This window comes from Aythya ferina, assembly GCF_964211825.1.
Source record: "Aythya ferina genome assembly, chromosome: 11".
NCBI classification, from domain to species: Eukaryota; Metazoa; Chordata; class Aves; order Anseriformes; family Anatidae; genus Aythya; species Aythya ferina.
Window position 1 is genome coordinate 12823404 of NC_140307.1, and position 27949 is coordinate 12851352.

At 52.9% G+C, this 27949-nt stretch overlaps 1 protein-coding gene across 2 annotated transcripts; it reads right to left on the reverse strand.

Moving 5' to 3' along the window:
* Nucleotides 1-424: 424 nt before the first annotated feature.
* On the reverse strand, nucleotides 425-27838 carry SIN3A (SIN3 transcription regulator family member A). 2 transcript variants are annotated; one of them, XM_084532696.1, is made up of 21 exons: nucleotides 27806-27838; nucleotides 23800-24020; nucleotides 22304-22480; nucleotides 21045-21151; nucleotides 20277-20559; nucleotides 18116-18367; nucleotides 17653-17805; nucleotides 17175-17333; nucleotides 16153-16242; nucleotides 14699-14817; nucleotides 12783-12993; nucleotides 10881-10997; nucleotides 9924-10162; nucleotides 8714-8897; nucleotides 7713-8286; nucleotides 7124-7293; nucleotides 5593-5766; nucleotides 4564-4656; nucleotides 4145-4239; nucleotides 3446-3653; nucleotides 425-1397 (listed from the first exon to the last, which is right to left on the reverse strand). In XM_084532696.1, exons 2-21 carry the CDS (start codon nucleotides 23986-23988, stop codon nucleotides 1167-1169), a joined length of 3825 nt encoding a protein of 1274 aa, XP_084388822.1. In that variant the 5' UTR covers nucleotides 23989-24020; nucleotides 27806-27838; the 3' UTR covers nucleotides 425-1166. The 2 variants fall into 2 exon arrangements, with proteins under 2 accessions (XP_084388822.1, XP_084388821.1); XM_084532695.1 differs by lacking the exon at nucleotides 27806-27838 and adding an exon at nucleotides 26866-27000.
* Between the last annotated feature and the right edge of the window lie 111 nt (nucleotides 27839-27949).

Genomic DNA, 27949 nt, shown 5'->3' on the forward strand with positions numbered 1-27949 from the left:
AGACTGCTCATACCTTAGTTGCATTAACCGCAAAACACACGCGCTGCTTCTGCTTCCTCCTCTGGGATTGTGGAGCTGATCGCCAAGCGGTTGGACGTGCCCCCTCTTCCCCACCCCAAGCGCACGCTGCACGGCGCCTTTCAGGCCAGGGACAGGGCTGCGGGTGAGCGAGCGTCTTCCTCCAGTAAGAACAAAGACATCGTTTTTATTTACAAAAAAAGGAGAAAAAAGTTTCCACACAAAAGCACTACAATGATAACTCCCTTTGGTAAAAAGTGTAATAAATGTCTTCGTAGGTCTGTCTGTCGGTACTAATTCTCAAGCCACCTGGTACTATGGTACACAAGAAGCTAGTACAGTTATGCTAGCACATCAAGCATACTTCCTTTAATAAAAAAAAAAAAAAGAAAAAAAAAAACAAAAATTGACAATTTGTACATTTATTTACAAAAAAGGAGGGGAACATGTTAAAATTGTGTTGTTCTCTGTTGTGTGTGTGTACGTACATGTGTGTGAAAAGCTGGTGCATGGCACTAGGAGAGACTAGTAAACAAGCAGGTACAAAAAACAGTTCCACTGGCACTAGAAAGGACAGACCGATCTGCACTGGTTGAGTCCAGCATGGGAGGGAGGAGAGAGCCAAGTGAGAGGGACCAAGGGGCCGCTCCGTGAGGCCGGAGTGCCCGGGGACCCCCCGCGGGAGCCCAGCCTGCTTGCCGAGGAGAATCCAGTCCGCGACGGGCACCTCTGGGCTTCGGGACACATCCAGGCAAGGAAATCTGAAGACCACCGAGGCGTCAGGGTGGTGCAGAGCCTCCTCCGCTTCTCTTCCCTCGCCGCTCAGGCCGCCGGGGAGTTAAGCCCCACCGCTGCTGGTGCGTACGAGCTCGTTGTGTCTCTCTGGGACTGCTCGGCTCAGAGGAGGGTCCGTCCCTCCGGGGCGCATGCTGAAGTCAAGGGGCCGGCGGCCAGGGGTCCCAGCAGGCGCTGGTGGAGAGCCACGATCCTACAGAGAAATCCCGCTGGTGACAGCTTGTACCAGCCACGCACTAGTCAGGTGGCCATGTTACGGAGATACACAGTGAGGGGAGAAAGGCATCTTCCTCGTTTCCTTGATGCGCACGCACACACACACATCTCCCGGGAGCTTCCCTGGCCCAGGGCGTTTACGGTGTCTTGAATATCGTGCCGTATTTGACACGGTACTTGTTAATGCTCACAAAGTGCAGGGTCTCTGTGTCACAGGAGGTGGTGCAGGGCACCAAGCCCTCCAACCCTTCGCCCATGAGCCACTTGCTCGTCTCGGCTGCCATCTCGCGGGTGACGTGCTCCTTGGTCCATTTGTCCACCCAGGCCTGGAACCGCTGGTGCAGCCGCTTGCTCACTCGTTCGTGGGACTGCAGAAACAGAAGAGGTGTTACGAGGAGGCAGCTCCAGCCCTCGGGCTGCAGCATAACACAGCTCTCGGCAGAGGAACCAGGCTGCAAGTCAACACAACCGCGGGGTGCAGCGCCCGAGGGAGTTGGGAACACAGACACCGACCCTTGCTAACGGCAGGGGAAGATGAAGATGCTGCCCCCGTCGCCCCCCCAGCAGCAAATACACAAGCAGAGGCTGGGAGAAGCAGAGCCCTGCACGCCATGGGCCAGCTCAACAGGCATTGTACGTGCTGGCAACACGATTGCTACGGAAAATGAAGAACGCTTGAGAGGCGCTGGCTTAACAAAAGCAGCACGCTAGGAAGAAGTGCGCGTGTTCTTGAGTCACAGCATCTGTTTAGGGAATGTCAAATCCAGGACAGATGGTTTAAAACCCTGGCTTAAAAACCGTGACTACGATTGTAATTTAAACCAGTAAATATAATGAAACCCTCAAGATTAAAACTGATGTATTTTATTATTTTCCTTCTCCTCCCGAAGGACTGCCCCTCTCTGAGTGTTAACCATTAAGGCCAACAAGTTCGTAGCTAACACGTAGCTTCTGCAGCTCCTTCAGCAGTCCTCTGGGAGGCTTTGCTTCATGTCATATTCTTAAAAGTTCATGAATTTGACTCATGTTGGGATTCTCTGTGATGGCACATAGCATCTTGAGAGAGAACTTCTCAAACTTTGGGCAAATTGAATGGGATAGATAAAAATCCTCAATAGCACTGTTTTGAAGACTCACTACTGAAACGGAACTCTTATCTGATGTGGATACAAGATTACCAAAACTACAAAGAACTAAATAAAACCATTACTTGTATTACATCAGCAAGAAATGGGTGAGAGCAGCTGTTTTGTAAGTCTAACTAAATGACCAGCCGAGCTGCGGAGGGATGATTTACCGGGCAGGAAGCAGCGCACACCTCTCCCACTCCCTCATCTCCTAGTGAATTTTCTCAGTGGTCAGTAGTTTGCTCAGAAAAAAAAACAAATTAATAAACTGAAAACAAACTTCTGCAGCTACAGAAGAGACTACTGCTGACAGCCTCTCAGGCACCTCTGCTTCTGGCTGCTTAAGCCAGCAACTTTTGCCGGGATCTGGCATTTTTTGCTTTCTTTGACATTCTAAGCAACGGGATTCTGCTTAACATTTTGTTTTCCGTGGATTATAATGAAATTCAAGTGAGGTACTTTAAACTCCAAGACTAAATAGCCATGCTGGAACTGGAGCTCGCTGCTAAAGCTCCCCATTTTTCTCCTTTGGAAAGGAATATTCCCAAGGGACGACAAAAGTGTCAGGGAATTCTGAGCACCAAATCACTTTTCTCCACCCAAATTGTTCCTTGGGACCAGGACTTTGAAGCCCTGGAAGGGCACCCCTGGGGATTTCCTGCAGCCGGGACCTCCCTGTGCCCATCCTTGCCACAAAAGCAGCACGGTGGACCTGCTGCCGTGTGTCTGTGGGGCTCTGCCGTGCGGAGCGACCTGAGGGCTCCCGCTCCCAGTGACTGTGGGGACAGGAAAGGCCGAGAGATGGTGCCCAGGGGGATGCACTGGGGCAGAAGGCGTTTGATGCTCTGCACCCTGATCGATTCCTCTCTGGGGAAGCCCTGGAAGAGCAAACACTCTCAGAAGCCACCACGACAGCATGCAGAGGACGGGTCTTCCCTAAAGCAGGGGGACTGCTGCCCAGGGGAAATGCCTCCTGGAAGAAATCTGAGAGCTAACAGCCGAAACCACTGCCCTACCGTAACAAAGCTCTCTGGAGAAAAGGGAGGAGAGGTGGGAGGATGGTGAGGGCAAAAGGCAGAAGACAAGATTACATCTTAGGAACGTTCAGAAGATCTTTAGTGTCTCGGGAGGATGTAATAGCACACCATCCTCCCGGCAGCACAAAGATTGCTGTACGTTTCCGACTGGGACCCCGAGGACATTTCATCTGACTCTCCCCAACTGACTTTGGGAGCAAGAGGTACCGGGAAACACCAGCTGCCCGCCCCAGGTCTTCCGCCCCCTCCTACCTGCTGAGCTCGCAGCAGAGCGGTCCTCCTGTACATGTAATCCTCCGATTTGATCACGTACACCATCTTATAGGAGTTCAGTTTGAATTTACACTCCAGCTTGTCCAAGCTCTCCACGTTCTCCATGGACTTCTTACTGTTTCCCTCCTTCCCTTCCTTCTCCTGCTGCTCCCGACCACGCTGACACTTACGGATCCGCCTCAGATTCCTGCAAACCAGAGAACCCCTCTTGGGATTAGTGCTCACCCTCCAGTGCTGCTAAGGCCGGGGGGAGCTGGTGGATCTGTGCTGGCCCCTCAAGAACCCGAGCTCAGATTAAGTTCCTTCAGGCTCAGATTCCTGCGACAGGTCACTGGGTTTCTGTCTTGCTGAAACCACAGCTACAGCATGCTCAGCTCCCTGCTCAAACAGCCCTGAGGTGGCACCCACTGGTTTTAGCTGGAGGGGTCCCAGGAGCCGAGGCGGGACTGCCACCAAGCAGGCTGGCGAGTCCCCAGCCCTCTCAGTCACTGGAGAGCAGGAGCCTGGGGTGGACCCACAGGCTTTTAGGACGAGCAGCAGCACAGTGCCTCTGCGCCACGCTGCCAGGGTCACGGCTGCTGTAGGGGCATTAAAACAGAGGCGAGACCGCACTGCGAGAGCACGGCGCTCTGCTTTTCCCGGCAAGACACGCAGCAGGCAGGGCTCCCAGCCGCTCACCTTGGCAGGAAGACGGGTTTCTGGGCCAGGTGCTCCCGGAGCTCGGGGGAGGTAGAATCGGAGTTGACGTACCGCTCCACGTAGTCCGACCAGCGCTGGAAGCGAGCACACAACAAGGTCAGCCACAGCGCACCCACCAGACAGCGTGGGGTGGCCGAGGAGGGTAAGCTGGAAGCTACACGGACAAACATCTTGGAAGGTTCCTTGAATGTCAACCCCCCAAAAGCTTCTCTACATGGTTTTAAGGCTCCTCGAATACAAAACAAACCAAGAGGGATTTGCCTGTTCACACCAACTAAAACTCTACAGGGTTTTGACATCTCTACCTTCTGCTAGCAGACCACAACAAGACAGCTGGACACCCTTGTTCGGCACACCTCTGACTGCCACAATCAGCTCCCTGGACGAGCTGCTCTTACCTCTGCTTCTACTGGGTCATCCGAGTTCTCCTCTTCCGTGTCCAGCAGCTCAATGGTTAACTGAACTTGGCCTCTGCTCTGAATGAACATCAGCTACAAAGCAAAAGGCAGAAGGGATTCAGTAGGAGGTTTCAAACAGGAAAAAAAAAATCCTCCACTTCTCACCGGGGCAAAGGAAGAATGAAGCAAGTTTGCATATTGTAAGGCAAAAAGCTGCGCTTCCTGCATTGCCGACAGCAAGGGAAAACACTGGCAAATTGCACAGTCTTTGAGGAACATGATTAAAGCTTTGTAATAAATCTTTTTGGGTTGATTTTGGAGGGGTACGGGTCCTTCTTGAGCCCCCAGCTTAATTCTGAGGGCAAGGGAAGAGAGATTATACACACAGGCTTTTCTCCCAAGTATTTTACTAGCTCAAAAAGGGCCTGACCGCTTCCTGCATCTTGGGTGAAGCAGGATGGATTTGATTAGCACCGTGCCCCAGCTTTATTCAGCAGCGCACAGAGTCAGCAATGATTTAATGCCCAGTCAGTCCTAGCAGATCTCTCCACGGTCTGCAAAGGTTGAGACAAGACAAATGGGAAGGTCTGAGCTAACAAATTAAAACCGGTGACAGCAAATCAGCCAGCACGATACAATCTGAAGACGCTGTGAAGCACACGGGGTGTTCACTGCTGGTCCCAGAAACGTGCTCCTTCTCAAAGGCCCATTTCTGAGGGGCCCTTGCTGAAGCGTTAACACCCCATGTGCCATTCCACTCTGCCTGCCCGGACTGATGCAGGTTCTGCCACAGAGCAGCAGTAAGATCAGCTCCAAGCACACTGGAAATGTCACCAAAGAGCTGCTTCTGGGCACCAAAAGCTTGGGAACACACCACCAAAACGTTCATTTCAAGTTTCAGAGCTACAGAAAGCCTAGGACACTGTGGTGCTTAGACAATGCTCTGTTTTCAAAGGACCAGCAGCTTCTTACAAAGCATCCCCTTCACTGCTTGCTGCTTTTACGCCGAGGCTCACAGCCCAGCCTTACCTTGAAGCAGTTCTCCTCTGACATGAGCTGCTCAGCTCTGCGCTGGTAGGTGGCCTCCAGAAGGGTACGAGAGGACTGCGAGGCGAGAAGGCCTCCCGTGGCTCCGTTGCTGTTCTCCGACAGGTAGAGGTCCGTGACCTGCACACAGATCTCGTCGCTCACTATGTGCTGGAGCTGCGAAAAGGAGAAACACGGGGTGTTCGTGAGTGAAAAAAAAAGCCAAAAAAGAAGAAATAGCCTTTGTGGTTGGGGCCTCCGTTTGTAAAAGGTATTTCTCTTCGCCTAAGGCACTCGGGAGAACTTGCTGTAACATGCAGAACCTGGATGACCTACCAAAACCCCGAGCACAGAAGCCAGCTGGAAAAGTAAGAAAGCCTCTAAACCCCCCTTGTGTAAGTGGCACCCAGCAGGTTTTGACTTTAAAGAAAAGCAGCATGCACGGCTGAACGTGCATCTTCACTTGCCTGCGTTATGGGTTTTAAAAATAAAAGTTACCGTGGATGAGGAGCTCACTGGAGTCTGCTGCATGCCCATCAGCATAGAACAGAAAGAAACAAAGACATAACCAGGTGTTTCAGCCCTTGAATTAAAAAATAGGGGAAAAAAAAGGCTGAAAGTGCACGAGTTTAAGGCTACATTTTAGTAACTTCTTCCAGTTGCAGATAATCTCTGTGGCAATGTAAAAACATCACCACTATCTTTATTAAAAAAAAAACAAAAAACACGTGGCTGGCAAATTGTAACTGCTCAGAGGAAAAAGCTACGGGCAGGGAACACCAATCAGCAGCAGGGTGGAAAGGGCTGGTGCCCCATGGGGCTGTCCACAGCAAGGGTTTGCTTCTGCCTCCGAGGAGAGGAGTGGGAGATTTCAGATGGAATCCTTATTTTGTACGAGTTTAAAATATGAAGTCGCTCAACTGTCTTTTCAATTCAGCGAATCTCTGGGCTGAAATAAAGAACTTCTGAAAAGCTGCTCTATTCTCCTGGAAGAGTAAAGGCCTCTCCAGCAATTCCACGTCCAGCCTCTTGCATCTGGTTTTGTTCTTTCCACTACAAAAAGGCACACCGAGAATTTTTCCCTTGGTCGCACATTCTTCCTATATGCCCAACAAAAGGACTGGAGTTTATCCACCACACTGAGCTACTCAAACAGCCAGATAAAAGAGACAAAGCTTTTTAGAAAAGGCATGCACTGCTCCTACAACACTGAAAAAAAATATTTAAACATTATTCAATTCTTTTTCAAAGCACGATTAGCTCAGGAAATACTTTGAAGTTGAATACTGATATCACTAAAGCTCCTGGAAAACAAAGGGAGAACTCCACACGCACACAAAAGCTCATCTTGATGATTTAAATACAGCAGGAGTTACCTTTCATCACCTCTCCTTACATCAGCCTCTGAGCTGGGTTAAAAAATAGCCACAGTTCTGCTGCTTACTTGTGACCTGGTGGTTTTAGGCAAGCAGCACCACATGCACACACGCTTCAGGCAGCCCCCAGCCGCCCCCCAGCCCTCGCGGGCAGTCACCTGTCGAACGATGCTCTGAATCAGCTTGTCCATGGTGAAGGCGATGTAGGCGTGGATGGTGAACATCTCGCGCAGGGAGTCCTCGTACTGCGACGAGTCCATGTTCCCGTCCAGCAGATTGCGCACCATGTCCAGGAAGGCCGGGTAGTAATCCTCCACGTCGATGTCCACTGCACCGAGAGAGCAGGGGATGAACATGCGGCCCCCAGGAAGGGTCCTTCCCACCAACAGCCCTGCCACTAGGAGCAAACGGGCCGAGGGTTTTGGTCCTCAGACCGCTCTGCCCACTTCAGCTGGAGAGCTGCTGGAATTTCCCTTTACAGACAGCTTTTGATCAGGGAACTCAAGGGTGTTGAAGACACACCGGTGTAAAATGAAAGCTGGCATGAAACAGCTGCTGTGTATTACTGTTCTGCTACAAATCCCAGCTGCCCCACACCTTCCCTTCTCCTCCCTCAACTCCCTGCTGCCCCATGATAGCAGAAATGAGATGTCTTCAAGCATCACCACTGCCTGAAGACACCAAGCAAGCGCTGCCAACAGGCTACAAAGAGAAGCCAACCCCAACCTCACACCCCAGGACACTCACTGGGCTCCTTCAGCCGCAGCTGGATGGCAGGGCTGTCGCTCTTGTCTCGCTTTATGCCCAGCACTTCCCTCTCCCACTCCCTTTCCCGCGTCTCCTCTTCGATCTGCCGCTCGGCCTGGGTGCAGATCCTCAGCAGCCGCAAGCACAGGATCTGATGCAGCCGCATGAAAATGTACCAGTTGCTGTTCACGTAGAAGAGGTTGTAGACCTCATCCATGCCCCGCAGCTTCTGGGCCGTTGTGTTGTTGAACATCAGCTTGGTTTTGGGAGGGCTGCCCCCAACACCGTTGTGCTTTTTCGCAGCTCCAGTAGCTTCGTCCACGTCCATTTCTTCCTCTTCCTCCTCTTCCACGTCGGAGAGTTCACCTCGCTGAGCGAATAGCAGGTCTGGAATGAAGTGGTACATAATCTGCTTGATTTTGTACTTGTCCTCTTTCTGGATGCCTGTCTGCCGCTTCACATGGTGGATGATGAGCGAGGCGGCGTCCTCCAGGATCTGCTTGTCTTCATAGGCTAACGATAGGTGCGGGCCTGTGGGTACGCCGGCGTTGTCTTCCGAGGCCTGCTCTTGCCTCTACAAACGAGAAACACAGGGCACAGTTAGTCCCAGGAACACCTCTCCCTGCCCACCAACCTCTCAGGAAGCTCTCCCAGCACTGCTGCACCCCCTTGGAAGGGAGGAAGCGACCAGACCTGCCGCCCACTCGAAGCAGGAGGTTCTTTGCAACAGATGCCACAAGTTCGTAAACATTTCTCCTGTTTATGCACATTTCCCATCCCGCTTCTGTCCAGAACCAGAGTCCACCTGCTGCCGACAGCATTAACAAACCCTCCCCCAAACACAAACATCTCCACGTATCCAAACACAGAGCGCAGCCCCTTTCCAGGTGAGCATCCCGCTTCTCCAACCTCCCCAGCATCGAGTGCTGGGGAAAGGAACTGAAACCACACACAAAGACCATACAGGCTTGAGGGAAGGAAGCCATTGGTGACATTCTTACCTCATCATAGATGCTTTCAATCTCATTGAGGAGACTTTTTGACCTCAGGACCTTGGTATCGTTCTGCTTGAAGTTGATGCCCTGGTGGTCCAAGGATTTCAGGTAATATTTCTCGTTCTGCTCCCGCCAGACTTTATTAAACCCTCGCTGGGCTTCTCGCCACTCTTCCTCTTTCATCTTTAACCTTGAATCAAGAAAACAAGGGTGAGATAAGAGAGATAAAGGTCCCACTCTGAGCACGTAGAGGAAACCTAAGCCCTAGGAAATGTGCATAAACATAAAACTCTTTTCTGTGGGATGGTTTTCAGGAGGAGTACGCTACACATGCTCTCCTGAATAAACCCCTTTGCACACCTGAGCTTCCAGGGAGCAGACTCCAATACCTCCACTCAATACCTCAAGCAGAGCACCCGATGCAGCCAGCTGTCCTACACAGCCGTGGTGGCTCAAGACCTGTCCCCAAGAAGAATGTCCTCGCAGCAGGGTAGGCAAACTGTGACCTTGCAGGCACCAGCAACAAAGCAGCTTCCCTCAGCTGTCAGAGCCCTGAGACACAGCAGCCAGCCCCCAGAGACAGTAAGCATCTGGGGAAGATGATCTCCTTTTAACTGGTTTTACAGTTGCTGTGTTCTCAGGGAGCACTTTGCTGTTTACACGCCAAGAGGGCAAGCAGAACACGTTGCTTTATTAGACATGTACACAGCCATCTGCTTACACACTTCCTCGCACGTCCCCAAGGAGCTGCAGCATCCACTCCCTTCTCGTGACCAGGGGGTTGACAAGAGAAAACCAACAGGGAATCTGAGCACGGTACAGGCACCGCAATCTGAGCCCAGGGTCACGTGCAGCAGCGGGATTTGGAAAGGGATCAGATTTAGCTGTGAACAATGCACGTGGCACAGAGCTTCCTCACCTTACACAAGGTGCTGATGCTGCTGCGCACAGCTTGGGGAGGAAACAAGGTTTAAGGGGAGACGAGGAAAGCTGAGCTGGTGACATCTGTGTTTCAGGAGGTTAATTCCCTGTTTCTGGGTGATAGTTAGGACATACAGCAACGGACCAGAACATAAAATGCATTTCTCAAGTCCCATCGTTGTGCAGGTTAAACCCATTAGGGGCGGAAATTAGCCACGTTTAGCTCTGGATCGCCTATCGTGCATTAATTGTCCTGTGGTAATTACCCCCCCGAAGGGCTGTGTCAGTGCAGTACCTTTTCAGCACGATGGGAACAGCAACAGAGGGGTTCTTCCGAAGCCCATCGATGATGTCGGCTGCTTTGTCAGCATATATCCTCTGGAGAGCCTTGCGGTGGATCACCTCCGAGGTGCCGCCCAGGGTGTTGTCCAGTCGGAATTTGGCCTGCTCCTCGGCAGACAAGCGTGACAGCTTCTTCTGGATTGCCTCAAGGACGCGGATTGTTGCCAGGTTGGTCTCCAAGACAACATCCAGCTGAAGGGAACGGTGCGTTAGGCAGAGGTGAGCAGACAAAACGTGGTACTTTACAGAGAGCAACGCAGAAGGGACAAGAAACCAGAAGCCACGCGTCTTTAATGAGGTGTACTCAGGCTGTGGTTTCCACATTTGGCTGTGCTAAAATAATCCAGATGTATTTTATCTGCTGCCTCGATAATACTGCATCAGAACTTAAAGGCTACCGGAACGATACTATTAGGGAATTACATTTTCCATAAGGGAACAGAACACAATTGACAGTTCCTCTACAAAAGGACGTGACAAATGTGAGCACATCCAGGTAATTGCCAAGCTAACTCCCGTTTCGAGGCAGGATGTCAATCACTTAACATCCTGAACGGATTGCTTTTCAGATTATTACAGGGGAAAGCGTCGTCTTGTGCTCTACGTGGGCACTAAGGACAAAATAAGGTGCATCGATTATACACCAGCCATTGAACAATTCCATCTGGAGCACCAGGAACAGAGCTCGGTGCAAAGAGCCCCTTGAGGGGCAGGGATAGCTTGGAGTGGGATGTGGGTACACAGCTGCTGCCTCTTGCTCTATGAGAATGCGAGCTTTTATGCAGAAAACGGGTGACAAAATAAAAACAGATCGTACCCGGCGGTACTGAGGATGTAACTGCATTAAGATCATTCATTGTTTACAGAGCCCCGAGGTTTCCAAGGCAGGGATGAGGGAAAACCCCCTTACCTCAAAGCGCTCATCCTCACACCTGTAGATGTGCTCTTCGTATTGCGTCTTCTTGGAGCTCACAAACGTGGAGTCTTCAGACCAGGAAGGGAAGGAGACCCAGGTGTCGTTCAAAACCTTCGAGTGAGAGAGGGAAAGACAAACGTCAGGCAGGCTTCCGAGGGGGGTGGCACAAGGCTGAGAGATATTCGGCTGCTGATGGAGATCTGACATTGTCTCCCTTCCACAGCCCAGTCAGTGCTCACAGGGCAACCCCAAACAGCCAGGGCTGAAACGTCGCTGCCGTCTGGAAAATTCATCAGGTGGAGCTGCGAGAAAAAACTTGTGAGGGAGGAAAAAAAGCGAGGGGAAAGGAGCTTTTCCGTTCCTTCGGGTGAGCCAGCTGGCTGCGGCTCACTAGTCACACATCTGATTCATCACCGACAGCACTGGGTGGTCATCACGTTAAGCACGACTGTTAGGACACGGTTTCTACCTCCAACGAAGGCTAATTAGGGATATAAATCCATACCCCAGCAACGCTTTTCCTGACAAAGATGCTGAGCACCTGCAGTTTTCACCGCCTCCAAAGCGGGAGCAGAACATTCAAAAGAAGCCTCCGAGAGGCCAAAGGCAACGAAAGGAGGATTTTGGCAGGCAACCTTCAAAGTCAAGCCCGATTTTCATAAACCTGAAGGCTTAAGAACTGAGTCATTAGATTCTCACAGAAAGAAAAGTTTGTAACTGCATCACACACGAGACACTTTTGGGAGACAAGTCAGGACTTAGATTAAAAGCCTTGCAGTTATTTCTTGCCCGGGTGGTGCCCCCCAACCACCCCGCCACCGTTTCAGCTAACCACGTATCCCTGCTGAGTGCTCGATTTGGCCACCCGCACTCGCTCGCTCACCCCATGACACTGCCTTTGACAGCAGTGAAGGACTGGGATCAGCCAGCACCATTCCCACTCCGACCACAATCCCAACACCTGACAGGGCTCCACGAGTCCCTCTGATGCTGCAGCACCACGTCGGGAGGCCAGCTTCGCCTCTTCAGCACCAATGCTACCTGCAGGGAGCCCGTTTCTTGCAGCAGCACCCCTTTGCTCAACACAGGTCCTCTTAGCATTTCAGGGGGAAAGAAAGAGGCACGCGAGGGATATGCAGGAGAACCTGTCTGCAGAAAACGTGACTTTCTTTTAAGCTTGGACTAGAGACAACTCTGAAAGCAGGCGAAACGGGAATTTGGTTAGAAGGGCAGCAACGTTCTTAATTTACATACTCCTTTGTAAGGGATCCCTGGGATCACATGAAGACAATACAGAAAACTTGTCCTGACATTTCCTTTCCTAAGTCAGTAATCTGAATGTTCTTCTCACACACATACTACATAAAACATCGTACACATCTAACGCTCCTGTATTTTACTTCAGTATTTAAACCCCACAAACATTTTTTTTCCAGCTGCTCCCCAGTGCTTCGTGCAACTCTTTCACAAGCACCACTGGAGAAGAGCAGAGGGCATCAGAGCCACGTGGGCATCGCAGCTCCCTGCCAGCTGTGGGCACAACCCATTCCTAGACTGAAGCCTCACCTTGTGAAATCGCTTCTGGATACAATCCACACGTTTGCAAGAAAGCAGAGTGCTCCCTCGCCACCAGGAGCACCTCAGGGTGCGCTCACCCTGGGCCTCAACATGTTTTGCAGAGAGCCCGAGCCAGGACGGTGTGCCCGTGCACGTGTGAGAAGCAGCCAGCACCATGCACGGATGCGCCCTGAAATCTCAAAACCCTCCCAAGTGCCAGGATACAAAGCAAATTCCCCCCATCCTGGCCTTCAGGTCCCCTCAGCCTCTCTCCATCCCTCCGAGGAGGCCGGGAACAGCCTTCCTCTGCCGTGTGTTCCCCATCTGAGCACACCTTACCTCTTTACACAGTGGCGTCCGCCCCGTGCACTTGGGTTGCTGGTAGCTCTTGGGCAAGGCGCGGTAGCTGGAGCCCAGTCTTTTGCAGGAGGCATAGTCTATCTCCATGGCAATCCCCTCCGTGGCCCGTTCCTTCGGATACGTCTCCATGTGAACAGACTCTTTATACCCCAAAAAGTTTTTAAACCAAGTGAACAACTCTGGGAATTTCCTGAAAATAAAATGAATGAAGTGAAAAAGCAGCAGAGTAGAGATCAGGCAGCGCTGAGCTGTGACACTGAGGCTACAGCTGCTTGCTACGTGCACACAGTGCCCAAGAAGCCCCTCTGATTTATCAGCCTGCTGCAAGAGGACCCTCTCCCTTCAATCTCACTCCCACGGAGCCTGATAAAATGGGAACCAAGTACCTGTTTGCTGATCGGGTTGTGGACTGCACCTGGGCCAACCAAAACACCTCAGCAGCAAACCCAAGCCCAGGTCCCTAGGTGTCTGCCAGTGTTCCTAACCTTAAAACAGAGCTCTACTTCCCAAGCTGGAAAGCAGCAAGAAAAAAAAAGTGTTTTCTGAACTTATTAGCCTAAAATAGTGCACCTGTTCAGCTCCGCTTATCTCACACAGAGCTCCAGTAATAGGAGGAGCTGAACCTGTTACTGAAGCTAATTGAATCACCGCTCATTTACTGCTTCTTCGTTACGTGACAGCTGCTAATGTCCGACTCTGGAAGAAGAGAATTGCATTGCTCCATTCCCAGCGCATTCATCCTTACAGCTGGGAGCACAGATGGTGGATGGGAGAAATGCAGATTTCTTTGGTTGGAGACTTCACCTTTCCTAGCCAGAGCCAGCATCCCCCTGATACCTAATTCCAGGAGGAGTGCAAGCTCCTCGGGGCCGCTTCTTTGCACAGCAGCCAGCCTAACGGGGTCCCAAACCCCACATACATTGCTATTGCCTTCTCCTGCAGAACTGGGAGCTCAATTCACAGTAAAAAGGAGCATTTATCTTGCTGCCTGAAGTTGACAAGAGGATAATTATTGCAGGGGTTTTAGGTGATTAATACAGACTTGTTCCGTGCAGCACGGGCACTTGCGGAAGTTATAATTTCTATTTAAACTGTAGTATTGATTATCAGTTTTGGCTTCAGGACAGAACTCAGCTGCCTTTTGCTTTTTTGTAATTTTAATGGGTTTGTATGAACACTTCTTTCAGGGGGCATTTCCTATGTAATTAGACTGTCGATTTTTTTCTCGAGTGAAATAATCCATGACTCTAGAGCAAGACACCTCAGCAACATGCTGAGGAGTAATTCTGTTCGCTCTTCTGAAAAAGGAAAAGACAAAAAGCAGGACCAGTTCTGCACCTGAACACTGCTTGCCATTGCTGGGAATCTCCAAAAAAACTCTCCGGCCGCTTCTTGGACAAGGAAGGGAAGAGGGAGTGTGAAGTCAGAAGGAAAACCGAAGCAGGGCGCTTATTGTTCTGCTCCAGTAAAGGAAAAAAGTCTGAAAACGTAAAGCACGTGGCACTTGCACAGAAAGAACTATCGAGGGGCTTCCAGGAGCTACCAGCATCTTCCTGCCCCCACAGCAGTGCACGGCACCTGACAGTGGACATTCCCGGCGCTCAGGCTGGGCTGGAGGAAACAGGAGATCTCGGCTGCACAGCAGCAACTCGTGCAGTCACTCCGTGGGTGGGCAATTTAAGCCGTGGCAGGCCACGCAGATAAAAGTCGAGCCAAGCAACGGCGGAGGAAGTGGGCAGCGTGGGGGGCTTCACTTGGACAGCTCAAGAAACCGCTGCCTGGCTCCCCCTGTGCCACACGACCACAAAAGTCGGCATTTCTTCCCTGGCTCTGCAACAGGAACAGACTGATGGGATCGAACCTCTCCTCTCCAGGAAGAAGCAGGCTCCACTTACCCCAGAAAGGGAGAGACGAGCTGCACAAGCTCTGCCCGGGAGATCACCTCCTGGTTGAAAATCACCAGGCAGCGGAGGAAGTTTTCGTATGCTTCTGTGCTGCGCAGAGCTTTGCGGACCTGGGGGAAAGAGAAGAGGAAAAGTGGTTGGTCTCGAGGTGAGATCAAGTTGTCTAGCATTGTCTGGGAGACCTGGATTCAACGCTGTGCTGTCCACCTACGTATGGGGATTGCACACACAACGAGAAAGCAAAACTATTAGGAGGGAGCTTGCCTAGCTCCATGGAGCCAGAGGAGCAAAGCAAGCGGTCTCCTTGCTGGGCGTGCCTTGCACCACCAGCACCCTACACGCAGGAGCATTACCTTGAAGAAGGGAGTTGTCAGCAAAGAATGAAACCCCAACCACTGGATTATCACAGGTTATCACAGCCAAGCCAGGTTCTGTAACCCTTAGCTCCTCAGCTTGAGAAAACCCAGCGATTAATTCCGACACCATTACCCTTCCCACGAGAACAGTTAGCATCCACGCATCAAACAGATCTATCATCATTAAGGGATTCGTCATTACAGCTACAACTCTGCAGCAGGGATTTCTGCATTTACTCATGTTAACACCTACACATCCTCCGAGCAATGGAGTGGTTCCCAGTCACCGTTAGCTGGTCTACAGCATGCTGCAGAACGTAGCACGCCATCGGGGAGCAAGCAAGGCTTTCATCAACACATGAAAATTGCTTGAAAGGCTTGTTTGCTTTCACTACACGCTCCCTTCTGAGCCATAAAGAAATGTACGGACATCTTAGGGAAAACACCAAGGTACCACTTGGAAACTTCCCACACATTCTTCTTCTGTCGTGCGTGGTACACCAGCAACAGGTGACAACGGTGCAATGCATTAGATGCATCTCTCAGGGGAAAAAAAAGGGGGGAAAAGGTGACGTTGACATGAATCAGCTGCGTTGTAAACTGAGCTCCCAGCCTGCAGGCATCTGGCTGTGGAGGGGCATGGCAAACAGCGCTACCATGGCAGGATAAACAAGGCATATCATCAGCTGGGTGGGGATTTCAGAAAGGTGAAAACATTTCATAAGGTGTGTTTCAGAAAGGATTCGCATTCCTGCAAATTTTCAGGAGCATTGGTAGGCGTAGCCCCCAGCCAGGCCTTCCTCCCAAAGAGCATCATCAGCAGGTGAAGAGCTGGAGAATGACCTTTGGGGAAAAAGACACAGATATTTGTGTAGGGAATCAGCGTGGTTTGGGTTGGAAGGGACCTTAAAAGATCACCTAACTCCAGCCCCCCCTGCAGGTCTGACTTAGCTCAGGTCATCTGAGGTCAAGCCGACCGATGTTGTCATTGTGGTGTGGAGATCACAAACTTCCCTGTGATAAAGCTCAGGATGTATACACACGAGGAACATAAATCAGTGCCACGAGGTTGCTGTCTCCAAATCTCACCTTCTCAAAGAACAGAGATTCTGTCCCCACGCCATGCTTGCTGGCTTCTGCCAAAGACTGGTCTTTTAAACCAAGCAGCTTCGGCTTCTTCTGTTAAAAAAAAAAAAAAAAAAGGAAAAAAAAAAAAAAAGAAAAAAAGCTGTTCAGCAGAGGAAGTTGCCTTATTTTGACCATGCATCACACAAGGGGTTTCAGCCTTCTGAGCTCGCCGCGTGCTCACAAATAAAAAAGATGACTTTTCCAGAAGGAAACTTGTCTGAAAGTGAGCCCCATATGTAAATATATTAATCTTTAATCAGTATCATACAATTCCCAATATTTTTAATATGAGGTTGCATCCTTTTCTCTAATGGGCTGCTATAAACAGCTATTGTTTCAATTTTTTATCTAGTTTGCAGAATTACCAAAACAGACCTGTTTCATCTTTTTGTTTGTTTGTTTGTTTTGTTTGCTTTTTGTTTTTTAACCACCACTCATTCAGTTCTTGTTATACCTCCCTAAAATCAATGTATTTCTCTTGCATTCCACTGCAAGATCCTCTGTTTTCTCCATTGGGGCACCACACTCCACATCCTCAGAAAGGCTGAAAGCTGCCTCCAAAACACGTTCTATTTTGCTGTGTTTTATTTGAAAAGGAGGAGAAAGACTGGAAGGGGAGGTAAACCACTGGATTTAAATGATACAGCTACACAGGCTAATGCTTTTCTTCACCAGGCAAGAGCCACCACCTTCAAATAAAGCATTGTGCCTAATGCAGAGCCACGAAACCACCCGGCCATCAGACTGTTCCTCTTACACTGCAAAGCCCTGTTCTCTCAAAGTGTGAGTAACATGAAAGGGGTAAACTCAGCTATGAAAATAATCACCTCTGTGTTACAAGGTTTATTATAAGACAAACCAACATGATTCTGCTCTAAGTTCTGCTCTGACAAAGACACAGGCACACCTCTGTCTTTCCCTCAGCTGATTCCCAGCAGCTCTAGGACCAGCACCACACATTCACGACGAGCACGTGCTCTTACCTTGACCGGAGGGGTTGTTCCAGTTCCTGAGTGCCGTCGGATCTGACAGCCGTTCTGGTTGGGTCTCTGCTGCTTGTTGTTGAGCTGGGGCTTCTTCACGGTGCCACCGTGATCATTTCTCACCGATTCCACTTTCTCTGCAGTTGTCTTACTTAACAGCTAAGAAACAAAAGCCACAAGAGAATTAGAGCTGAGTTCCACCTAACAGGGCCAAAAAAAGTACGCCTGCTCCTCCTAGCTCTAGGTAAGTCATGTATTTTACTGCAGTTATGGCAGTCTCGGGACCTTTTTAGGCAAAGGAATTGCATTTATTGACCCAAGACAGAGTCAATCACCCTGACCCCAATCCCACACTCAGAAAAAGACCCCTCCACAAAAACTTGCTAGAAACAAACCAGGAAAGCACATTTTTCTGAACACTGGCTATGTGAAGAAAGTTTTCCACTAGGTCTTCCAGCTTGTCTCCGGGCAGACTCACCACAGAGCTGTTGGCATCAGGCAGGAACTGCCCGAACTCTGAGAGCAGATCCTCCTGGTTTTTGAAGAGGCGAGCCACCTGCGCGTACACCTCCTGCTCCGTCAGAGCGGGCGTGTAGTTGCCTCCTGCCTCCTTGGCGTTCCGCTGCTCCTTCTGTCGGAGGAAAGAGGAGACGTGTCAGAGGGAAGGACATCTCAACTATGTAAGTAGCAAAGAGAAATAGCCCTCAATGATGAGGAGAATGAAACAGCAAGGGTCTCAGCTCCTTAAGCAAAGAGTTGTATTAAATACTAGGCCATGGACTAGCAGGACATCGATGAAGGAAGTCATTTATTTACTTTTAACATAATCTGAAACTCATTCAGCTTGGAAAAATTCCTCAAGATCAAGCACAGTTGGCTCCCCACAGCAAAGAAAGAGAAATAACCTTCCTCATACTCCAACAGGCATTGCCAAAACTCACCTGGTAGGTGTGGAGGATCTCCAGGAAGGCTTTGTAGATGTCTGGCTGTCCCTGGAACCGATTCTTGATCTTGTTGACATAATTGATGGCATGATTAAACTCAACGGGCTGATTGTTCTGCAGGGATGGTGTGGTTCCCAGAGAGATTGTCACAGGTGTATGAGGTTGGACCGGCGGCGAGCGTGGCGATGCATACGGTGGAATCGGGGGAGTCTGCTGGCTGGCAGGGGTATGTGCCTGCAGTTGGGATGGCTAAGAGGAGAAGGAGTCATTAAGAGGAGAAGGAGCCATTTCAGACAGGAGCGGATTCTTGACGCTTTGAATAAAGGAACTTTTCTTGTATCTATGTGCCGTAACCAGAGGAAGCAGCCAGCACATAAGCCTACCTGATGCCCACAGGGATTCTGAGCCACAGCATCACGCAGACAGCAGTGGTACAGAATTCCCTGCTACTACATCCAGTCAGTCTCTACCCATATACTAGCCCCGGAGGACTTTTGCTGCGCTTCCTTTGAAGATTGTTTTTGATTTTTCCCCACCCCAAACACTTAGGTATGGCTCGCTGCAGCACTACAAGTTATTTCACCTCTAGTTAAGAATGCTGAGATGCATAAAGTAAGGCGACAGCAAGGGAAAACTGCATTTTTCCCACTATTGACACAAAGAGCACACAGGTCAGACTCTCAGAGTAATCCCCTTGCATACCCTAACCAACACCTACCCACCCTGCTTACCTACAACAGTACCTGCCTGCTAAGGAAACCTCATCGAGATCCAGCACCTCCCTCGGGTTCATTTTAAAGTTCCACCAACATCAGCTCAACATTTTCTAGGATGACGACCCAGGGAGAAAACCACGGAGCCCACAGCGATGAGAGACTGCCAGCTCTCACCAAGCCCAGGTGTTACCTGCGTGCTTTGGAGTAAGGCCTTGAAAGCTGGCTCAGGTAAGCTAATTCTGGCATGTCTCGGCTTTTAAGTTTTCAGCTTTGCAAGTCTTCCGGCATGTTTTTGTTGGCCATTTCTGAACAGGAGGTTGCAAGTCCCACCAATGTTCACCTAGAGATTATCTTCTTGCCATATTGTAAATCCTGCTGCTCGCTAACTACGTATTCCTCCCCCCACACTCCCCATCCCTTCTCTTCTCTTTTCCAGCCATTCATTAGCTAATTGTACAGTTTAGAGACCAACCACTGAAACTTTTGGGGATTCATTCCCTCCCTAAGGCACTCAAATCTTTGCACTTTTTCAGGCTGAAATAGGAGATTTTATCTAGACTAAGCTCCTTCGATGCCTCTTACATTATTCTATTTTGTTTTCAGTCACATAAAATACATCTGTTGGACAGCAGCATCTGGAATGCATCTACAGCACAGCGTCAGATTCCCTTTGTTATTGAAAGGTCTCAGTTTCAGGCACATAAACCGATAATTAAAGACAACATCATGGTCATCTTGCCTGACCCCTTGCACTTCAGCTTTGCCAACAAACCCTGCACCCATGCAAACGATGGCTGCGCTAGAATGCCCTTTCTGTTTGTTTTTGTTTTACAACAGATGTCCAGTCCGAAAACAAGACTTCACGCAATGCACAATCTACCGCATCGCTCAGCAAGCTCTCCTAAAAACTTCATTACCCCCAACGTTTGAAACCACACACAAGCTTTCACACCAAGAGCAACGTCATTATCACGGCCTCGGCTTTACTAGGGATTTCTTAGGATTTCAGTTATTCTGAGACAATATACACAAAAGCAGGCAGTTCATCACGTGCCCAGAGCTTTAATTAAGAAGCCCTTCCTGCAAATTCGACTGCATTCTTGGGGCCTTCTTCCCAGGGCTGCTGGATCACTCCTTAGGTACTGCCCATGCATTTTACCAGATGTTCTGAGCACCTCTGCGTTCCCATTTAAAGTCACGAGGCTTTTCCAAACCTTCAAGCTGGCTTATCTGCGTTATTGCCATATCAGCTAGTACACACCTCAAAGTTTGAACAGGTGAAGCCAACCCACCTGCAGAAGGACAGCACAAGCAGGGCTCAGGAATATTAGCAAAAAGCAGCCTAACACCTCCTTTTTCGTTCCCCAGCTCCACACCACCATCAGCTGGAGGCAGCAGGTTCCCCACACGTGAACACAGGCCGTATAAAGTCTCTCTCTCACCTTACTGATTTTGGCAGGCGGTGGCTGCGGCGCGGGCTGTGCTGGTGTTGGGGTTGATTGCGCTGAAGGCTGCGACTGATGCTGCGGCTGGGGCTGCGGCTGGGGCTGCAAGCCGTGAGTGGGGATCTGGTGAACCTGCCCCGGTGTCGTCACGTTCACCATATCGTTCGTCTGCACCTCGATCTTGTAACCAGGTGGCAAGAAGGTGTTGAAGCCCATGATCAAGTCTGGGTGACCCTTGAAGAGCTGTGATACACGGCTGATCACTCCCGGAGTGTCAATGCTGCAAGAGGAGCAAGAACAAAATGTCACAATCCTCTAATTCCCTTTCGGTGGTAAACCAAACCCTCTGCATGATAATTCTCCATTAGAATTTCTATCTTATCATCTGTAAGCTATGGAACAAAGCAAATCTCATTCCTATAAACGTATTACCGAGCTTAAGAATGACACAGGAGTTATTTTATTAGCCCAGACAGCATTTTGTATGAATGAGGTCTATCCCCAGGCCTGACCATTGCTAACGGGCAGACCACCAGGCAGCCAGATGAGTCAGCCACGAAGGCCAAACATGGGAACTGCTGCTCTAAGCCAAGATTTAGTACAAAAGAAGAAATGAATCTCACTTTCAGAAGAGAAAGTACTCAACTGTTTTACACTGTTAGGGAGATGTGTTACCCTGCAAATGGAAGGACGAGGTTAGCTCCTGCTGCGTGCTCCCATGCCCACACACACACCTGGACGGCAAAGCAGAATGTGGAGCATTACCTTTGAGATTTGAATTCCTTCATAATATCCAAGAAGTCATTGTAGACCTGTGGCTGGCTACCAAACTGCAGCTTCACCTGGTCAAGGTAAGACAATGCATCCTCCACCTGGAGACAGAACAGACAGGTTACATTAGCAGAGATTTTATTTCACCTCCGTTGTTCTGGAAAACACGTACTTGAAGATACAGCTGTCAGCACTGAGCCCGGGCAGGGAATTCAGGAGCAAAAGACCACGAGCCTGGCTGGTGTATTACCAGCCCCATTTCAATAGGAGATGCTCACTCCCTGTTCCCGGCTCACAAGACAGAACTGTACCAAAAAGAAAGGAAAAAAAGAAAAAAAAAAAAGAAAGAAACAAAGATCAGCAGAATTAGTCAGGAAAAATATACTCCAGAATTACCATCTCACCATAACTGAAGTAACTGCTAGGATAAACAGAACTGAGTATTTTTCCTGCATTCAGATGTGGAAATTATTATGGAAGCCTAAGAATAAGCAGAAAGTCGAAATGACATACTCAGCGTAGTAGATGTCTGCCAGGTACGCGCTTGTACTTTTTCCAGACATTTCAGTTCGACACAGAAGGATTTTGAAAATGGCAACTGTGGGCGGTAAATTGTTTTACACCTCCAACAGCAAGAAGTTTATGAAGCGTTCATGTACCAACATCCAATTTTCAGGCACAGCCCCTGCCTGAAGTGAGAGCCCTGGGTACCCAGCAGCTCCAGCAGCCAGGCCACATGCTCGTCAGCTGCAAGAGCTACGCACAGACCCTCCCTTCACTCTGAAATTAAACACAGCACGGGAAAAGAGGCTGGCACCTACGGTCCCACTCTTGCCTCAGTGGAGGATCTGCCGTCAATGTCACTGGGAGGGAGAAGCCCAGGTTGTAAAACCACTTTCAGAGGTCTCTAGGAACAAAGTCTCCTGCTCAGGGAAAGGAAAGGGCTTCTTGCCCTACAAAGTGGTGGTTCCCAGCAAACCTGGAAGAGGCTACTTGGAAGAGACGAAGAACTGGGCATCACTTCATGCACGTGCCTACTGCTAGAGCCGAATCAACGGAACTACACAAATGGGTTATTTCTGGTGGAGCTTTGTCCATTTTTCAAGGATTTTACAGCACACAATCCACCACCAGAGCTTCCCTTCCTCCCCCGTTACTCCCACAGGAGCCATGCGGTCAGAAAAGCGCCAAACAAACATTTTGGCAACGTCACCCGCGCCCTCTCCTAACAGAGGAGCAACGCTCGGCCTCACCTTGAGCCTCTGGAACTGCTGCTGCCCCTGCACGGGCACGGCCGGCGGCGTCGGGTGAGTGTGGCTTTGCACCACCTGGCTGCCGTGCGGCTGCACCGGCGTGCTGTGGTGGTGCCCGCTGTGCACCGCCGCGATGGCCGGCCCGTGGCTGCCCGAGCTCTGCGGCACAGCCGACACCTGGGGAGACAAAAATGCCATCAGGGGAAGCACAGCACCACCATCGGTCTTCCCAGGCGGAGGTGGAGAAGCTGAGTTGAACTCCATGCCACACACGTTAGGGGCGCCTCACCAGCCTGGAACGCTCCCTGGTTGTCTCATGGCTAGCACTAACGTAAGAAAACTGCAAAAGGAGAGGGAAACGGGGTTTTTAGACAGTCAAGGTTCTGTCTTTTCCCTAAAAAAAAAAAAATTGCTGGCACATTCAGGGATTGGAATGAATGTATCTCTACGAGCTGCCACGCTCCTGCCGTTCGGTTTGGGCAAGCTGAGGCTGTCTGGTCCCAGCAAACTCGGGGCAGTTTCAGGCCTCCTTTAAACATGAAACCAGAATTTTGAGAAAGCACTAAAAACCCTTTAAAGTAATAAAAAAAAGAGCAATTACTGTTCATTTTGCACAAACAGACTTTGTTTTCTACTCAAGCATCTTTCGGATGGGCTGTACTTTTCTGTTTTAACCCCTCATTAAACAATTTGTTTGCTGGTCCATTCAAGTCCCGTTTAAAGGGACTGCCAGCAATAAACTCATCCTCTCTCCAGGCCCTGCAAGCATCTGCCTGCAGGCTCTTCAGCTTTGCGGCTGCTACTTTCTGCACAAATATCCCCTCTGCAGTAATAAGGAAGAAACTATGCGTAAAATTAGGCACTAGGCAGGGAGCACGGCCAACCAGCAGCATGAGCATGGAAGATGCGACGTGCCAAAACAAGCCAGAGGTGAGCAAGTCTACCCCTAGTCTGTCACTGAGAGGCACCTCCAGTGCATCCTTGAAGGATTTTCTCTTCCAGATGATATTCCCTTGCTAAGGGGGCAGCAGACAGCTTCTCAGAGGGAAGGGAGCCACCTGATGATCCCAGGTTTTCTTTAACAGTTCCATTTTCCTGAAAATCTGCGATCTAAATGGCAGCCTGTTTGGGTTAAGATCACCCACGACATCACAAGCTTGGGACAGAGCAACACGAGGTTTGTTGAGAACAAACCTTCTCCTTGCAAACGAAAAATGGAGCCAAAGTCTGGTGCAGACTTGCCTCTAGGATCACGATCTGAATCACTGAAGAACAGTGTTCAAAAAAAGCCACATCACACCCCATTTCAGGTTCGGAGCCACCCGAACAACCACGCTGATTGTCTTCAAGTCTTCAACTGAAGTTAGAGCTTAAAAGGAGAGCTTTGGGAAGCCAAAGCCTCGTCTCAAACCCAGAACCCTGCCATGCAAAACCACGGGGCTGGGCGGTCGGAGAGCAGGACCACCAGCAGGCTGCCGAGCGCTGGGCACACGCACCTGGTAGCTGGGGGTTACGGAGTACTGGATCCCCGTGGCAGACTGCATGGTCTCCGAAACCGCCTCATACACTGGCGGGGCCGGGGCGAGCACGCGGTGCTGGTGCTGGAAAGCCTCGGTGCTGCTGGTGATACGTCTCTGCTGCGACGCGTACACGGGTGACTCCTGCTCGTCCAAGCGCCGCTTCATTCTGAACTCATGCTCGGGGAGCGCTACAGAACCTGGGGAAAGCAGAGCAATTAGCCCAGGGCATCGACTCCTCGCGCCCTGCCGGCACCAGGAATGCCAAGTTCACCAGGGGAAGTTCGGGGCCGGTCGTTTGTGTGGCTGAGATCTCGGGACAGGGAAAAGGAATTAGGATTCGTCTTCCTGCAATGAGCATGCAGTTATGTTTCTCACAAAAGCACAGCCTTCCCGGCAGAAAAGCAGCGCTGCCTTCACGTTAACGATTTCTGTCCCACGTGAAGGACGTGGCTGGGTGAGAGTCAGGTGTGAGAGGTGCCGTAAAACCACGGGAAGGGGAAAAAAGGAGGAGGTGAGACGCAGCAAGCCTGCTACGGCTTTGAAACCACTTCCAGAGCCCCAGTGCCAAGCTGGACATGCACACGAGAGGCGGGCAGCCCCCCCAAAGCCTGCCGTGCCTCCAACAGGGGGGCTTCAGATCCCGTGTGCCACACAGCCCAAAACCAAGGCACACAAAGCAGAGCCGTGCCAGCACACAACAGCTCGGGTGAGATCTGCCCTCTTCAGTCTCTAATTCCGTGGGGCTCCTCCGAAGCCCCTCTCCAGCCCCCCGGACGCAGCACAGTTACCCACAGGCTGCTCTCATGGCCAGGAGGGACTTCCCCAAGCCAGGGTGAGCCCCCCCTGCCCAAATCCATCGCTGACCAAACGCAGCAAGGCACCCGGGGAGGGGAGATGCCAAAAATACACACGGCAGCCAGCAGTGCAGAGGGTCGGGACGGATCCACGTGCTGGAGAACGCGGGCTCTGCGCGACGGAGCCCTTCGTCCCCTCTGGGTCCCTCTCCCCTCCCCGCCAGGCTCCCCTCTCACTTGTGGGGGGGACAGGACGAGAGGGAAGATTGCCTCACTGCTTTTTCAGGTTGCTTTTTCAAGTTCAGCCTCATACCGGGTCCCCAGAGCTCCAGGAGGGCAGAGGAGCGCCTGCAGGGGCTGAGGACCGCTGTCCTGCTGGGACACTACCTGCTCCTACCCCCCAGCCTCCAAACGCACCTCCAGCTGCCCCCCAGGGATGGGATGGGGCCGGGATTCTGCATGACAATGCCCGGGTAAAGGCTCGGGCGCAGCGAGGCTCCGGCCGCCACCTGAGGCTGGAGGAGAAAAGCTTTTTCTCCGGAGCCAGCGAGCATGAGGCTCGTGGCCACGGGATCTGGGCAACTCGGCGCACCAGCAAGCAGCCACAGGCAGGAAAATCCCACTCTCTGCACTGGGGTGAGGACACCCAGCGCCTGCTGCGAGTTCCCCTGGGGTCCTCGAGGCAGGAGAGCCACCCTGAGCCCCACTGGGGCACAGCCTGCTGAGCAGGACCACGCCTGCTGCCCCGGCGTTAAGACCCTAAAACCATCCCGACACCCATCCCGGGGATTCAGTCCCACCTTACACCTCCCGTTTAACCTTTCCCTGGGTTTTTCACCCCAAAGCAAGCACGCAGCACTCAGCAGAGCTGCACCTTCGCGGGGCGGGGGGCACAGGGAGAGGGTTTTGGGGTGGGTGACTGCAGGGATCCCGCTCCCAGAGGCCTTTATGGGACGGGGGAATGTTCCCGCTGGCTCTGAGGGCACCGATCTAACGGCACGGTGTCTCAAAACTCCTGAAATGGGGTTAAAAACTTCCTGGGGAGGGCCGGCAGCCTGGCACAGCAGGTCCCGATCCCTCCTGGCTCAAAATCATCGATTATCGGGCAGTTTGGGGTCGTTTTAGCAGCCCAAACATCCGCTTTTCTTTGGGGGAAGGACGAGGGACGTCCCTTTGCCACAGTTACACCCCTTACGCGTTATTTTCCCAGCCTACAAAACCCCACTGCGAACCCGGGCCCCAAAAGCCCCCCCTGGGCTCAGCAGCCCCCTTTTCAACCCCTACCAACCCCACAACCTTGGGCGACCCCAAAAACCGAGAAAGCGGGGTCAAAACCACAGCACGAGCCCCGCAGGGTGTGGGATAAGGCCACGCAGAGAGACCCCATAAAAAGGCTGCCGGCTGGCTGTTAAAAAGGGTAAAAAATGGGTACGAGGAGCAGGATTTAGGGGATTCCTACAGAGAGGTGGGGGAATGGGGGCCCAATGGGGCAGCGAGGTCCCGCTGTGGGGCTGGGGGATCGGGGGGGACCCATAAGGGATGGGGGAGGGATCCGGGGGGGGAATGGGCGGGTTTGGGGTGGGGCTTGGGGTGGGAGGGGTTTGGGGTGGGGAAGGATTTAGGGGGGAATAGGGTGGGGGGGGCTGGCGGGGAGGGGTTTGGGGGGGGAGAGTTTAGGGAAGGATTTGGGGGGGGGGGGGTGGGAGGGGTTGGGGAAGGGGTGAGGGGGGGGGATTTGGGGACGGTTGTGGGAGGGGTCAGAGGGTTTTGGGGAGGGGGGGGGGAGAGCCCGGGGTGGGTTTTAGGCTGGGGGGGGGGGGGAAAGGGGCTGGATGGGTTTGGAAGGGGGGGGGTTGGGGCGGGGGGAGGGGTTCTGGGGGCGGCTTTTAGGGTGCGGGGGGGGGCGGCGGGGGCGGGGCGGGGGTGGGGGAGGGGCCGCGGGGAGGGTTCGGGGCTGTTGGGGGGGGGGGGAGGTGGGGGCGGGGCGGGGCCGGGTGCCGGGGGGGGGGTTCCGGGGCGGCTGTTGCGGGGCTGGGGAGGGCGGGGGGGGGGCGGGCACCTCCCGGCTGGCCCAGCGGCCTCCGCACGCCCCGCCCGCCGCCGCCATGCCCCCCCCACCCCCCTTCCTCCTCCTCCTCCTCCTCCTCACCCCCCCCAGGCCTAACCCCGCCCCCTCCGGCTCCCCACAAGGCCCTGCCCGCCCCCCCCCTCCTTTAGGCCCCCCCCCCGTGCCCGCTCCCGGCCTCACCTCAAAGCGGGGCCCGGCGGGGGCTGGGAGGGGGGGGGGGGCCCTGAGCCGGCCCCCGCGGCGCTGCGGGGGGAAGGAGAGGAGGAGGTGGAGGGGGAGGGAGGAGGAGGGGGGGGGGAAGATGGAGGCAGCGCCTGGCGGCCGCGGAGCGCTGCCCGCTCCTCTGTTCCCCGGGAAATCCCGCCCCCCCCGCCCCGCGCGCGGGGAGGAGGGGTTAAGGGGAGGGGGGGAGAGGCGCGGGGATAGGCGGAGCGCGCCGCCCGTCAAGCATCCGGCCAATCAGCGCACCCCGCCCGCCCCCTCCGCCCGCCCCCATTGGCCGCGCGGCCGCCAGGAAGGGGCTGCGGGGAGGGAAGGGGGGGGGAGGGGGGAGCGAGAAAATGTCCGGCTAGGCCTCGCGCCACGCCCCCCCGCCCGCCCCCGCCGCACGCCCATTGGCCCGGCCCGCCCGGCGCCCACCAATCGGCGGGGGAGCCCAGCGCGGGCGTCACGGCGCCAAGCCCCGCCCCCCTGAAGGCAGCAGGCCCCGCCCCCCCCCACACTCCCCCCCCTCCCGCTCCCCGGGGAGCCCTTTTGTGGAATGTTTACATCGCCCACCCCGCGCGCGCGCGCGCGCTCCCGCCCGCCGCGCGCACGTGCTGTCCCCCCCCCCCCCCCCCCCCCCCTCCCCTCCCCACCGGGGCCGCGCGCGCGCGCGCGAGGGGAGAGGGAGGGGGAGCGCGGGGGGAGCGCAGCCGCCGACCAATAGCAGCGCGGGGGGGGCGTGGCCGGCGCGCGGCGCGCGCTCCCCCCCTCCCCCTCTCCTCCCCGCGCGCGCAGCGGCGGTTGGCGGGGCGGGAAGCGCGCGCTCACCCCCCGCAACCTCCCCCCCCCTCCCGCCTTCCCCCCCCCCTCCCCTCAGCCCAACGGCCGCTCCCGCGGGCCGGCGGCGGTTACGTACGCGGGGCGCGCGGGCGAGGCGGCCTCAATGGGCGGGGAGAACTCCCCCCGCCGCTGATTGGCCCCGCGCCGCCGCTCGTCACGGCAGGGGGCGTGGCCGGGCCTAGAGGGCGTGGCTTGCCCCGATGGGCGTGGTTTGTGCATA

Excerpts from the sequence above, each read along its gene's own strand:
- SIN3A (XM_084532696.1), bottom strand. The coding sequence starts at position 23,988 with ATGAAGCGGCGCTTGGACGAGCAGGAGTCACCCGTGTACGCGTCGCAG. Across the intron at positions 16,243-17,174 it reads GAACAACCCCTCCGGTCAAG|AAGAAGCCGAAGCTGCTTGG; the intron begins GTAAGAGCACGT and ends TTTTTTTAACAG. Across the intron at positions 10,998-12,782 it reads GGACGCCACTGTGTAAAGAG|GTTTTGAACGACACCTGGGT; the intron begins GTAAGGTGTGCT and ends TCTCACTCGAAG.